At 49.2% G+C, this 12,120-nt stretch overlaps 1 protein-coding gene across 1 annotated transcript; it reads right to left on the reverse strand.

The window, feature by feature from the left end:
* Positions 1–2,857: 2,857 nt before the first annotated feature.
* On the reverse strand, positions 2,858–4,771 carry SYS1 (SYS1 golgi trafficking protein). The gene is made up of 3 exons (XM_054392017.1): positions 4,610–4,771; positions 3,792–3,859; positions 2,858–3,220 (listed from the first exon to the last, which is right to left on the reverse strand). The coding sequence occupies exons 1-3, from the start codon at positions 4,769–4,771 to the stop codon at positions 2,980–2,982; spliced, it is 471 nt and encodes a 156-aa protein (XP_054247992.1). The 3' UTR covers positions 2,858–2,979.
* Between the last annotated feature and the right edge of the window lie 7,349 nt (positions 4,772–12,120).

Here is a 12,120-nt window from a genome sequence, read left to right on the forward strand (position 1 = left end):
TCTTTTCGATCCAAATCCTGTACCTGCTCTTCATTTACAATAGGTGTAAATCAGCTAATCAAATCTTCCCAAATCCCACAGCCCTTAGCTTCTCTTTGCAGTTGGCATCTTCTCTGTTAAAATGTTCTACTTTAAAAGAGCTTTGGGGAAGGGAAATGTAAACGTCTCAGCCAGAGGTCTCTGAGAAGTTGTCTTTTTGCAGAACCAGGGATGCAAACGGGCAGCTGACACTAGCACTGGCTCTGAGAAGAGCAGGTGTTGAGGTGTATCTTCCCTGGAAGCAAATCCCTCAACTCTACTGCACACAAGACCCAAAGATTCATTAAGAAACAAAGACCATCTGCCATCATTCCAGTAAGGAGCAGCAGATTTTTTTTTCTTTTTTAAAGCCAGAGATGCTCCTAAAGCTGACTGAAATCATGAGTGAAAATGAGGTCTCACAGTATGAGAGCAAGTTTCAGTGGTTCCCTCCTCAATCAGTACTTCATTTTTTGCAGAACTTCATAGAAACACAGGATGTTTTGGATTGGAAGGGACCATTAAAGCTCTGACTAGGACATTTTCAGTAGATTTCTTTTTAAAAAGGGACAAAAAAGGGCAATATTTAGATTCAGTCCTCACAGGCAAAGTCAGCAGACCTTCAGAATTTCTAATTCTACAGCAAACTTCATGCTGATGCAGTGAAGCTCATTTGGTGTCCCACTGAGCATAATCCACATTTGTCAAGGATTTTTCTCATAAGGAGGTAAGTATTCCTTGGTCTAGTTTTCATTCCCGTTCTTAAAGGGGAACAAAGGTAGCACCTTTTTAATAGTCTCACAGCAGCTCTGGCATCACCTGCCTGTTCTTTAAGAAATGGGCTGAGTGTGGTTTTCCCTCTGCTCTCTCATATTCACTATGATTAGTTGTCTAGCTCCAATTTGCTTCAAGACCACCCCCAAAAACCACAGGGGTCTGCACTGCACTTTGGTATGAAGCCTTGAGTTAAACCTGCAAACTTCCCCTGTGCAGGACTGGGATGTTCTTCCTCAATAATAGCAACAAAAGGAGAGGATAAAATTATCCTGGAAGAGTCTTAAAATACAACTGACACTAAGCCAGTGTTGGTCATCCCCGTGGCAGAGCCTTCTGCTGCTCACCCCGATTGCCATCACATGCACTGTAACTGCTCTTTTTGAAGGAGATACTGGCACCTACTGGAAGACCAGTTTATGTCTAGGCTGAAGGTGACTGGAAGTCAGGCAACTACCCTCATGTATGAGGAATGAGCTGATTCTGAGAGGGGATGAACTGTCTTGCTGGCTGCACAGGAGAGTTGCAGGGGAAGCCCTAGGAAGTGACCTCTGGGTGGCCCTCCAGCGAGCGTTGGCTTGGGCCCAGAAAAACACTTGTGTGAACTCTTCCTTCAGAAAGACTGCTGCTGTTCTACAGCTGTGCTGAGGAGGTTTGGTCAGGAAGAGCTCCTGGCCAAACCTCAGAACAGAAAAAGCTCTGGCTAAATAACTGTAGCCAGGAACCCTCCTCTGCAGCAGCTCTGCCAAGTATTTGAAGTGCCAGGATGTTATCCTGCCTCCCTGCCCAGTGTCTGAATACAAGAGCAGGGATTGAAATGCAACTCCCCCAGGAAAAAAAGGTCAACAGGAGAGCTTCAAAGAATTTATCAGCTCCTGCTTCTCAAGTCATCCCACCACTTTCCATCAAGCTGAATTAGTAAAGAATCTATGCAAAGTTACAAATATCAATACACAAAAGGAAGTAGCTGCAAGATGCTGTACAGGAGAAAAATCTGTCATTTTAAGTGGCTTTGTCCTTGTTTTGAGTTCTGCTGAAACCAGGCAGAACGGGGGTCTGGGGCTGTGGCACCCAGTGGAACCACTGAGCTCGGGCCCCTGAGCAGTATGGTGCTGTCCTGCCTCCTGCAGGGGATGGTATTTGAGGTGCCTCTAAATAAAGGCACATCCTGTCGCTTTGAGAAGCAATCTGCAGTCTTTCACTTAACAATTGGGCAAGGTGACATTAGACTTCTGAAGCCTCACAGGCAGACCCAGAGCAGCATGAAGAGCAGTGTGGCTCCAGGAGACCTTCCCAGCCTTCCCCAAGACAGCTCCTGCCTCAGAACGACCATGTAGAGACCCTGGATTGCTGATGCTCCTCCTGAAGCATGCTGGCTGACTTCCCTAGACAGCACTCACTGATGCCTTCATTTCAGAGCAGAGGTATGAAATATTTATTGTAGGAAATTTTATGTATCCAAGACATTGGGCAGCCATGCATTCTCTGGCCATGTCCTTCTGCTGCTTGATGTCCCAGGAGAACTGTTAACACCCTCACAGCAACCTCATATTTTTATTATTACAAAAGAATTCTTCAGCAAACTGCTGCCTGACATCTCAATGTATTAAACATGGGAACAGCAAACAGACCCATCTAATGTCATATGTTATTTAGTGTCTCAGCTGGTGACTCAGGTAAGTACAACTATTTTCTTTCTCCCCATCCACTCACTTCCTTGACTTTTTCTTTCCAACCAAAGCCCAAACAAGTGACAGACTGGAAGAAGCAGCAGCTCCCAGCCCCATGGCTCATTGTGCCAGCTCCTGCAAGAACCCAACCACTGCATTACCCACACAGGGCATTTGTTAAATTCCAGATGCTCCTCACGCACCAAGCTTTGCTGCCTGGCTTTTAACAGTCTCATGAGTGAAGAGTTCAAGAGCGTGCTTGCCATACAGTCATATTAAAAGCTTTGTGTTAACAAAATAAACATCTGCTCCTCCCCCACGGTCAGCTGATGCCAGAGGAGATGCTCACACTCATGCAGTCACCAAGGTCCCAAAGGGGGAAAAAAAAACAAACCAAACAAAAAAACCCAAAAGTCTAACCAGACCTGCTGTGCTTCTTCAGTAATGGTTCTCAGGCATTAGATGCACTTGTGCTGGAAACAACGAGGCAATGCAGCACGTGGGTGCCAGAGCAAGTCTATACGTTGGATTTGGGGGCAGAACTGAGGGGGATCTCTCTGAGTTCTATCCTCATGCAGAGGTACTCGCCGATGGCAGCCATCAGCGCGGTGCAGACGATGTGCACCAGCCACCAGGTCAGGGTGGAGGGGAAGCGGGAGTTGTAAATCCAGCAGCCCAGCAGGTGGAAGAAGTGAACGGTGACCGTGAAATCCAGGCACTGCTTCCCTCGGCGGATGAAGTACAGCAAGCCCAGAGCACTGCAAAGGACAGACAGAGGTTAACAAACTCTGCCATGCCTGTGGCAATGGGGACACAGCAAGAGCTCTCAGCTGATTATTTAGCTGTTTTTAAAATTCTCAAGTGTTTTAAGGGTAGGTTGTTTCTGATCTCTCTTCCAGCTGCTGCAGCAAGGCTTACAGGCCTACAACTTTGCAGTTGTATGATGTCAGGGAAATGAGTTTTGGTACAGAGAAACAGGCAGCAATATTTAAAATCTCTACCCCAGTGATCTTTGCCCAGTGGCAGGGGCAAACCACATTCTTGTTTACAGATCAGTATTTGCTGAGATCCATTCTAATTTCAAATAAAATCTCTCAGAGAAACAGATCTCATTCCCAGCTGGGAAACCTGAGGCAGTGACTTATACAGGCTTCAGAAAGTCAGAAACCAGCAGCTCCCAGCCCTCAGCAAACACCCTCACCCAGGCCCTGGACTTTTGGGAGATGTTTTGAGAGAAGCAGGATGTCACACGGAATTCTCTTGGAAGTTTAATACTAAAAAAAAAAATAAAAAATAACAAGACAGTGTTCCAGCTTGCTGCTGACTTACCAGGTGAGTGCATTGAGGATGAAAGCCATCATGGAAAGCCTCCCTGGTGGGGTGGAGAAACCTAAAATCTGTACCGGACTATTAGTATGAAACCACAGCACAAATCACAGCCCACAGCACATAACCTCCTCCCACAGCCCTGCACTGACTGTGGTCTGCAAGAGAAGCCTGAGCAGTTGTGATTGTCCTTCCAAGAAACGTGTCTGGCGGTACCTATAGAAAAGTGATAGGTCTGTTTCCACACTGAGGGGGACCCACCTAAACAGAGCGTGGAGTGTGTGCCTCCATACTGGGGTTAGTTGTTCCAGGGAAGCAGGGAGTCATCCTCATACCCAGGGTATCTATACAGTGTCTGCCTCTACACCAAGGGTCCCCCTTATAGAGCAAGGTGCTATCTCTACACTTGGGGTACCTACACAGAGTGTTTCTCTATACCAGGGGGTACCACCTACACAGCAAAGTGCTGTCTCTATACCGGGGGGCACCTATACCTAGGTGACTCTCTCTATACTGGAGGTACCACCTACACAGAGCTGTACTGTCTTTACACCGGGGGTAGCACCTGTTCAGCGGAGGGGGTCTGCTTCCATACCATCCAGCCAGCAGGTCTGTATACTGGGGGGCAGCTCCCTGGAGTGGGAGAAGTCTGCTCTCTACCGCGGTGCTGCCTGCGGCGGAGTGTCTCTAGCACCAGGGAATGCCTACATGGGGAGCGGGCGCTGTCTGCCCCGGGGGAGCCCCCGGGAAAAGCCTCCCCAGTGCCAGCGGCCTGTTCCTGCAGTGGCTACCCGGGGCCCCAGACGGACCTTCGCCCTCACCTCGTCGCTGAAGACCTGGTGAAGGGAGGGCCCGGTTCTGCCCAGAGTGCCTAGGAGAGCGAGCCACAGCCCCAGCGAGCTGTAATAACCGGCCTGCAACAACACCATCTGCGCCACGATCAGCGCCGGGTCCCACACGTAGCTGCGGAACTGCGCCGCCATCGCCCGCCCGCCCTCCGGCCGCCGCGCGCCGGAAGTGCCGCCTGCTCCTCGCCAGCGCCCCCCAGCGCGGCGGAGGACGCGGCGCTGCCTCTCCGGGAAACGTCGGGGCGACCTCGCAGCCCCCCCGGCTGACCCCGCGCTGGTCGCGACGTGGCGGGTCCGGCCCCAAACCCGGGGTCACTCAGGAAGGTAAGCGCCGGTTGCCGGTTGTAATGACCGTGAATGTTTTGAACCTTCACAAGGGCTGAGGTATCGCCTTTGGGCACAGACCGGGCGGCCCGCGGGGGAGCCAGGAAGACGACCCAAGGGCTGGAGCACCTGTGCTACGGAGGCATGCCGGGGGTCTGGATCTGTTCAGCCTGGAGGAGAGAAGGCTACGGGGAGACCTTATAACGGCCTGAAGGGAGCTACAGGGGAGCTGGAGAGGCCCTGTGGTGTTAGGACAAGGGGCAATGGGTTTAGACTGGAGCAGGGTAGATTTAGATTAGACGTTACCAAGAAGTTCTTTACCGTGGGGTAAAGTGAGACACCGAAACAGGTTGCCCGGAGAAACTGTGGACACCTCATCCCTGTCAGACCAGGCTGGATGAGGCTTTGAGCAACCTGCTCTGGGGGAAGGTGTCCCTGCCCGTGGCAGAGGGAGTGGAACTTTAAGGTCCCTTCCAGCTCAAGCCATTCTGTGATGCTATGAAAAGCATCCTCTCTGAGAGGCCACAGCATTGAATTTGGTTTTGTTAGAAGTTCGTCTTCTGAGGTTTTTGGCTGCTTGGTCTGCCCAGTGATTAGCACCCTACTGGTGTGCTTTGGGCCTTCCCTGTCTCCTGCATGGTGTTGAGCTGGGTTTGTTCCAGTGGATTCAATAGCGTGGCTGAGCAGCCCTTGCTAAAGATACAGATACCAAACATACAAGAAATTATTGTCCTGGGATGTTTCCTTTCATCTCTAGGCCAGTTCCTGCAGGCACCAAGACTGTTGGAAGCTGCTGCCCAGCTGTACTCAATTCAGCTTGAGGCCGTAGGGCACTGAGATGTTGTTATGAGTCCTGGTACGTCCTGGTATGCCCCAGCAGCACCTTTCCGTTAAAGGGCTGATGGTGAGTACTTTGGCTTCTGTTGGAAGGTTTTATCTGGTCTGTGGTGATTTCTTCTTATTCCTCATGAAATGGCCAGGTGCCAGAGTCCCTCATGCTTGACCATGTCCCATCTGTGATCTGCTCTTGGCTGTTGGAGCTTGTTTTAGTGGCATCAACAAGCTGTCCTGCTTGTTCAGCTTCAGGTATTAGAATTGTCACTATCTGAATATTAAAGTCCCTAAGGCTACGTGGGACAACAGAGCATTTTGGAGATAAGGTCTCTACTGGAAAGAGGAGAGGAAGCACCTCTGGGCTTCTGCGGAGGATGAGGGAGTTGCCATAGAGCTCTTGTCCCCTGGAAAAGAGGGGAGGAGGAGAAAGGGGGAACCCAGTTTTTATGGGAGGTGGTAGATTAACATCAGTCGTGGGTGTGGAATATTTCTGGCTATGGAGCACAGATGACGATCTATGACATTCTCTCATGACGTTTTTTCCATGTCCTCATATGGGAAGTTCCCTGTGCAGCTTTGCTGCGTTTTCTCCCTTCCCCATTCTGAGGATGTCACTGTGCTGACATGTTTTTGTCCCTGTTCCCAGACCTGCTGCTGTTGGAAAGGATTGTGCAAGGCAGAGCTGGTGTGTGGTGGATCTGGGCCACTGCTGCTGAGGTCTGACTTGGCTCTTCGGAGAATTTATCTTTGCAGAAGCTTTTACTAGCTATAGTCAGTGCAAAAATGAACACAGGAAAATCCCTGCCCTGTCAGGGCTATGCTGCCAGCACAATGCTGAGCATAAATTGCAAAACTCAACACTTCCTCTGATGTTCTTGGTAGAAATTGGTTTCCTTTCCTGAAATCTGCTGTGCTTGGCTCTCTGAGATGTACAAGCAACTGCTTAGAAATGAATTTTCACTTTCCTCTTTCCTTTTCAAGCTTTATAGGACTGAGTTTCCCTTGCCAGCAGAAATGTTGGTTCTTTAGTCATCGCTGACTACAGCTCCAAGCTAGCGTAAAGTTGGACTGGTGGTGTAACTACTGGGTGCTTTTGCACAGCCAAAGTCATTAGCAATGATACTTCCGATTTATCCAGTAGTCTCTGGGATCACAAGGCATGAGCTGGTGTTTAGGGAGGCATCGATTATAGTTCCTTCTGAATTTGAGACCCCTCCCTGCTTGGTTGCTGCCTGGTAATTGAGGGCATCGTGTGCAGCTCTCTCCTGCCTTGGGCACACACCACATCAGGACAGAGGTGGTGCAGCACCGTGGCACAAAGACGTTTGTGCTGCGAGTCAGCTGCCGCCTGGTTTGTGAATTCATTTCCTGGCTGACTTCGTGATGGCATGTTGCATGGTCACATCTGTTGGGCTGTGCTCCTGATTTGGGCTTTGCCTCCTCTCCAGCCTACTCCAGCTCTGGGGACTGTGTTCTTCTCCTGGAAGAGAGAGTATTCTCCCCACAGGGAGCTTCACCCCGCATCCCTGCTCTGTGGGAAGTGGACATGGAAAGCAAACATTATCAGGCAATAAAGTGGCTGTCCTGGTTTTGTCTGAGATAGAGTTAATTTTATTCCTAGTAGCTGGTATAGGACTGTGCTTTGGATTTAGTGTGAGAATAATGCTGATAACACACTGATGGTTTTAGTTGTGGTAGCCAAGGATTTTTCATCTTTTCATGCCTTGCCAGTGAGAAGGCTGGAAGGGCACAAGAAGTTGGGAGGGGACACAGCCAGGACAGCTGACCCCCAACTGACCAAAGGAATATTTCATACTAAAGGGTGCCCTGCCCAGCATATAAACTGCTGGGAGTTGGCATTGATTGCTGCTTGGAGGCTGGCTGGACGTCGTTCAGTGACAAGTGCATTGTGCATCACTTGTCTTTCTTGGGGTTTATTTCACACTATTTTTCTTACCTTCCTTTTCGTTGTTAGCATGAGTGTTACTAATAACATTAATCTATTTTATTCTATTTGAATTACTCAACTGTTCTTGTCTCAACCTGCATGTTTTACTTTTTTTTTTTCTTTCCAGTTCTCCTCCCTGTCCCACTGAGGGGGTGAGGAGTGCATGAGGGCTGCATGATGCTTAGTTGCCAGCTGGGGCTAAACCACGACAGGGGCATTCTCAGTTTGCATTTTCTTCCTCTTCAGTTCAAATGAAAGTCAGGGACAGCTGTGAAGGAGAGATGTGTTACGAAGAGGAAAGGGATGTTGAAACTCAAAGATCATACTTTCTAGAGTGCCATAGTAGGGGCTGCCCGCCTGGCCACTGGTTAGTGTGTCTTTTTTTAATCAGCTCTTCTGTGTGTGACACCTGCACGTCATGAAGGGCTGCAGGTGGAAGGAGAAGCAGCCATATGCCTATGACACAGCAGAGAACATACCCAGATCACCCGCAACTATCGTGGTCTCTTCTGTATCAGGAGTGTGGGAAAAGAATGCCCTATTTAGCCAGGGATTCTTTCCAGAAGAAATAGCTGTAGAGGACAGTATTGTTTTTCCTCCTCAGGAATTGTTGCCTGAACCAGGAGGCTGTTTATTTAGGTGATCCATGTTTTACCAGCTGGTGTACAAAGGGCAGTGCCCTCTGACCTGACCTTTACCGGGGCTCGTTTCCCTATTGTCAGTGCAGTAGGATTTGTGCTCAGGTGACCTTTGCTAAAGGGACAGTAGGGCTGAGGTTACACATTGCCAGAGTAGCTTGGCATTAAGTAGCTGAAAGCGTGGGGTGAGAGTTTTCAGTGTCTCCTCTTCTTCTACCCACGCAGTGTGCAGCTGTGTCTTTCCAAAGAGCTCAGCCTACTGAATGGACTTCAGGAGCTGAGACTTTTTAACTCGACTTAATGTTTCTTCGTGCTTGAAAATCCTACTCTAAGCTTGCCTGTAGGAACTGTGCTGAGCTTGGCTGAAGAATCTGTTTTCCTGTCCAGTGCAGTGGAGTTTATGATCTAGAGTTGTCCAAAAGGCTCTCTATGTGGCCTTCTCAAGATTATCAGGACATGATGTGCCATGTAAAAACCTGATGCCCATCACCCTCTGAATGCATTGTATTTGGATGCTCCATTCCTCTTCCAGCATATTTGTGTTGTGTACTGGCAGGTGTTTATTTTCATTTTCAGTGCAAGCGTTGGACAACTATTGGCTGTTGAGCACTGAAGTAAGAACAATGGTGGCCAGCCTGTGTTATTTCTCTGCCAGCTGTAATTGTAAGTGGTGCAGGGAACGGACACACCTTGAAAGTGAGAATTCATTGCCTAGGACCAATGCGTGGCTCAACACATGTTTTGTTTTATTCCTGCTTCTCTCACTTGCAGTGAGGTTTCAGGAAAGCACATTGCAGTTGTGTTTTTAACTCTGTGTCTCCATTTGTCCCATCGCTGTAGGTGGGTGTCATATACCCATGATTTTTCTGCATTATTCCAGAGAGAGGAGAACATCAGCATCTTCAGAGGGGACATCTGCCAGGCAAAATGAAGCAAGCTAATTTATATCATGGATTTGCAGAGGCATGTTCTGGGGGTTGTGGCTGCATTTCCTTTTGTATGACTTCTCTTCAGATACAGTTGCAGAAGGTTTTGGGAGTGTGTGTGAGGGAGGTGGATCTGCACCATGCACTTTGAAAATGTCATCAGTAAAGTTACAAAAATTTATTCTCAAGGCTGGAAAATCCGTTGGGGTTGAGTTTAATTTTCTGCTCTGTTTTCCAGAAGCCTGAGATTTCTATCAGTTTGCTCAAAGGATTATGCATGCTGGTGTGAGTTCCTGGGCTGGGTAGGCAGACTGGCTCCTCTCCATTCTGTCAGAGCCCAACTTATGTAGGAGGGAAAATGTAGCCTGTGACACCAAGGGGGACTTTTTGGAGGAGGGGTGGTGTGATGAGGTGTATGACAACCAGGAGGAGTAGGGTGTATGGTGTTTCTTGGAAAAGGAAGTTAACAGGCAAGTTAGCAGTGTTTGTAGCCACAATACAGACAGCTGGCTTTGAAAGTGGCTTTGTGGTGGTTGCTTTATCTGGAAGAAGGTGTAGAGGGGTCATGGCCACACGTACACAGATACTTTTATGAGGGTTAAGGAATAGTGGAGTTCTTCTGGCCACCTTGTGCAGCTAAGACTGTCTCCTAGCTGGCAGATGTTGTCGTGGTATGGACCAGTCTTTGCACATTCAACTCAGACCATGTGCTCTTGTTTCTCTCTATCTTCTGCTGCCCACCTCTCCTATATATCCAGAGCTGGAGCCCCAGCCACACCAGGAGCTCCTGTGTGTGATAGAGGGTAATAAAGAAGGGTAATAATATCCCTTATGTCCTCAGTGGTCTCGGATGCTGAGGTGAACTCAAGGGTTGGTGATAAATCACTGTCCTGAGCACAGAGGGTAATGTGCCACAGGAAACCCCACTACAGCCTCCCCTAGGTGGATTCCTAGTCTCACCTGGATGTGTGCTGTCCTCAGATCTTACTTGATTTTATTTAAACTCCAAGCAGTGCTCCTTGTGACTTCATAGCATGCCAGCTGGCTCCATGGCCAGTTCAACACAGTGCTGCCAGGAGATCCTGTCATGTGTGCAGGCACAGTCCTAAGAAACATTGAGGACATTACGACCTGGGTGAAGGGCTACAGTGTACCCTCAGCAAGTTTCCCGAAGACACAAAACTAGGAGTAGTGGCTGACAAACCAGAAAGCTGTGCTGCCATCCAACATGACCTGGACAGCCTGAAGAGTTGGGCAGAAAGTAACCTTACGAAGTTCAACAAGGGCAAGTGTAGGGCACTTCATCTAGGGAGGAATATTGCCAGGTATTAGTACAAGCTTGGGGCTGACCTGCTGGAAAACAGGTCTGTAAAATAGACTTGGGAATCCTGGTGGACAACAGAATGACCAAGAGAGAGCAATGTGCCCTTGTGGTCAGGAAGGCAAATGGTATCATGGGGTGCAGCAAGAAGAGTGTGGCCAGCAGGATGTTCTCCTCCCTTTCTACTCTATCCTGGTGAGGCCGCATCTGGAGTACTGTGTTCCTCAGTTCAAGGACAGAGAACTGCTTGAGAGGGTACAGCAGACTATAAAGATGGTTAGGGGACTAGAATATCTGTCTCGTGAAGAAAGGCAGAGGGACTGAGGGCTTTTTAGCCTGAAGAGGAGAAGACTGAGGGGGGATCTTATCAGTGCTTATAAATACATAAAGGGTGGGTGTCAGGAGGATGGGACCAGTCTTTTTTCAGTGGTGCTCAGAGACAGGACAAGAGGCAGTGGGTACAAACTTGAACACAGGAAGTTTCATCTAAACATGAGGAGGAGCTTCTTTATGTTGAGGGTGACACCGCATTGGAACAGGCTACCCAGAGAGGTGGTGGACTCTCCATCTCAGAATTCATTCAAAACCTGCCTGGATGCCATTCTGTGCAACCTGCTCTGGCAGGGGCTTGGATCAGATGATCTCCAAAGGTCCCCTATGATTCTGGGGCACATTTTGACCTCAGCTCACACCCTCTGTGTGCACCTATTTATTCCCAAAGGAACAGACAGCTGGGAAGGCTGCTTTGCCTTAGGGATCTCTTTGGTTTGAGCATGCCAAGAGGGGAGAGGGGGAAAGCTTCAAGTCCTTTGGGATAGCTTTGTAGTGCTGGAGTGGGTTGAGAAGCAGACCCAGCAGTTTGGATCCCTAACTGGCAGGTGGGATCATGGCACACAGGCTTTGTGGTCTGTGCCTTGCTTCCCCAGTAAGAAAATCTTTTATTCTCTACAGACTAGAGCCCAAATGCAAACTGCTGTGGCTGCAGTATGAATGAGGGGCTGACACTGAGTGTACTTAGTGTGGTTGAGGCGCACCTTGGGTTGTTTGTGGGGCTCAAGTGGCTGATTTCAAGCCAGTTATTATGGTCAGGCAAAGTTATTAATGAGAGGAGAAAAAGTGAAATAGTTAAACTGTGCTGTTGGGGGTTTCCCCTCTATCTCTGTGGGCTTTCCGCACTTGCCGCTTTCGGAGAAAACAGCGGAGCGGTTTCGGTTTCCACCTCCAAGCAGAGCCGTGTGATGTAACCCCGGCGGGAGCGGCGGCGACGACACGAGTCGCTGGGTCCGGCTCAGTTTGCTCTAAGTGTGTCGTCGTCACTTGTGGAATGCTGCGAAAGCGGGTGCCGCCCGCCTGCTTCACCGCCTTCCCTCCCCCTTCCTTTCCCTTTCCCCATCACTTTCCTTCCTCCCCCCCCTTTTCCTTCCTCCCCCCCTTTTCCTTCCTCCCCCCCTTTTCCTTCCTCCCCCCCTTTTCCTTCCTCCCCCCCTTTTCCT

The sequence above is a fragment of the Indicator indicator genome, chromosome 24, assembly GCF_027791375.1.
Source record: "Indicator indicator isolate 239-I01 chromosome 24, UM_Iind_1.1, whole genome shotgun sequence".
Lineage (NCBI taxonomy): Eukaryota > Metazoa > Chordata > Aves > Piciformes > Indicatoridae > Indicator > Indicator indicator.

What these genes read in the sequence shown, in the direction of transcription:
- SYS1 (XM_054392017.1), bottom strand. Translation starts at nt 4,771, where the DNA reads ATGGCGGCGCAGTTCCGCAGCTACGTGTGGGACCCGGCGCTGATCGTG. An exon ending in ACCAGGTCTTCAGCGACGAG is followed by an intron (nt 3,860 to 4,609) that starts GTGAGGGCGAAG and finishes AGTCCGGTACAG; the next exon opens with ATTTTAGGTTTCTCCACCCC. An exon ending in ATCCTCAATGCACTCACCTG is followed by an intron (nt 3,221 to 3,791) that starts GTAAGTCAGCAG and finishes TGTCCTTTGCAG; the next exon opens with TGCTCTGGGCTTGCTGTACT.